This window comes from Apis dorsata, unplaced genomic scaffold, assembly GCF_000469605.1.
Source record: "Apis dorsata unplaced genomic scaffold, Apis dorsata 1.3 scaffold_163, whole genome shotgun sequence".
NCBI classification, from domain to species: Eukaryota; Metazoa; Arthropoda; class Insecta; order Hymenoptera; family Apidae; genus Apis; species Apis dorsata.
In genome coordinates, this window is record NW_006263452.1 from 17,540 (window position 1) to 18,291 (window position 752).

Here is a 752-nt window from a genome sequence, read left to right on the forward strand (position 1 = left end):
TAAGATTTTAATACAAATTGTATAAATATTTATTCTATATACTATAATTTTTAATTATTTTTATAGTGTTGCAGTAGAAATGTAATTGATCATACACAGAAAAAAAAGAATATGCTTCAATCAAAATCAATTGTCACTTCAGTTAAAATTCCACTAATAATTTCTGGATTTACTGGAGGAAAATCAGGACAACAAAAAAGAGATTGTTTTCATCCTGGTGTATCTAGTTTAAGTCGTGAATGTATTCATTTCCAAGAAAAAGAACCAATTAAATCTAAAAATATGATTAGAGCAATGCTTAGATATATTTGGCCAGAAGTAAATTATTTTAATATTTATATTTTAATTTTTAATAATTTTTTAATATTTTTTTTGTAATTATAATAAATAAATATTATAATATAGATAAAAAAATTTACTTACAGGATGATCCAGAGATCCGAAAAAGAGTTAAAATTGCTGTTGGTCTACTCATTAGTGCAAAAGCTTTAAATGTTGGAGTCCCTTTCATTTTTAAATATGCAATAGATATTCTCAATGATCAATATATGTCAACTACTGGTACTACTATTCTAAATATGGAAACTGCACCAGAAACAGTTGCAACTGTAATAACATCATTACTTATTGGATGTACATAAATTATATATTATTACTATGAAAAAAAATATTTTATTATGTTTTTAATTTTAATTATTTTGTATATATATATATATATATATATATATATACAAAATTTATATTATGTTATA

At 21.4% G+C, this 752-nt stretch overlaps 1 protein-coding gene across 1 annotated transcript in view; it reads left to right on the plus strand.

Moving 5' to 3' along the window:
- LOC102672391 (ATP-binding cassette sub-family B member 7, mitochondrial) overlaps nucleotides 1-752 on the plus strand; it is a 6,941-nt gene that overhangs the window by 2,890 nt on the left and 3,299 nt on the right. The window contains exons 2-3 of the mRNA XM_006613811.1: nucleotides 67-318; nucleotides 426-631. Of these exons, the coding sequence (XP_006613874.1) occupies nucleotides 67-318; nucleotides 426-631 (458 nt within the window). The remainder of the gene's footprint in view (nucleotides 1-66; nucleotides 319-425; nucleotides 632-752) is intronic.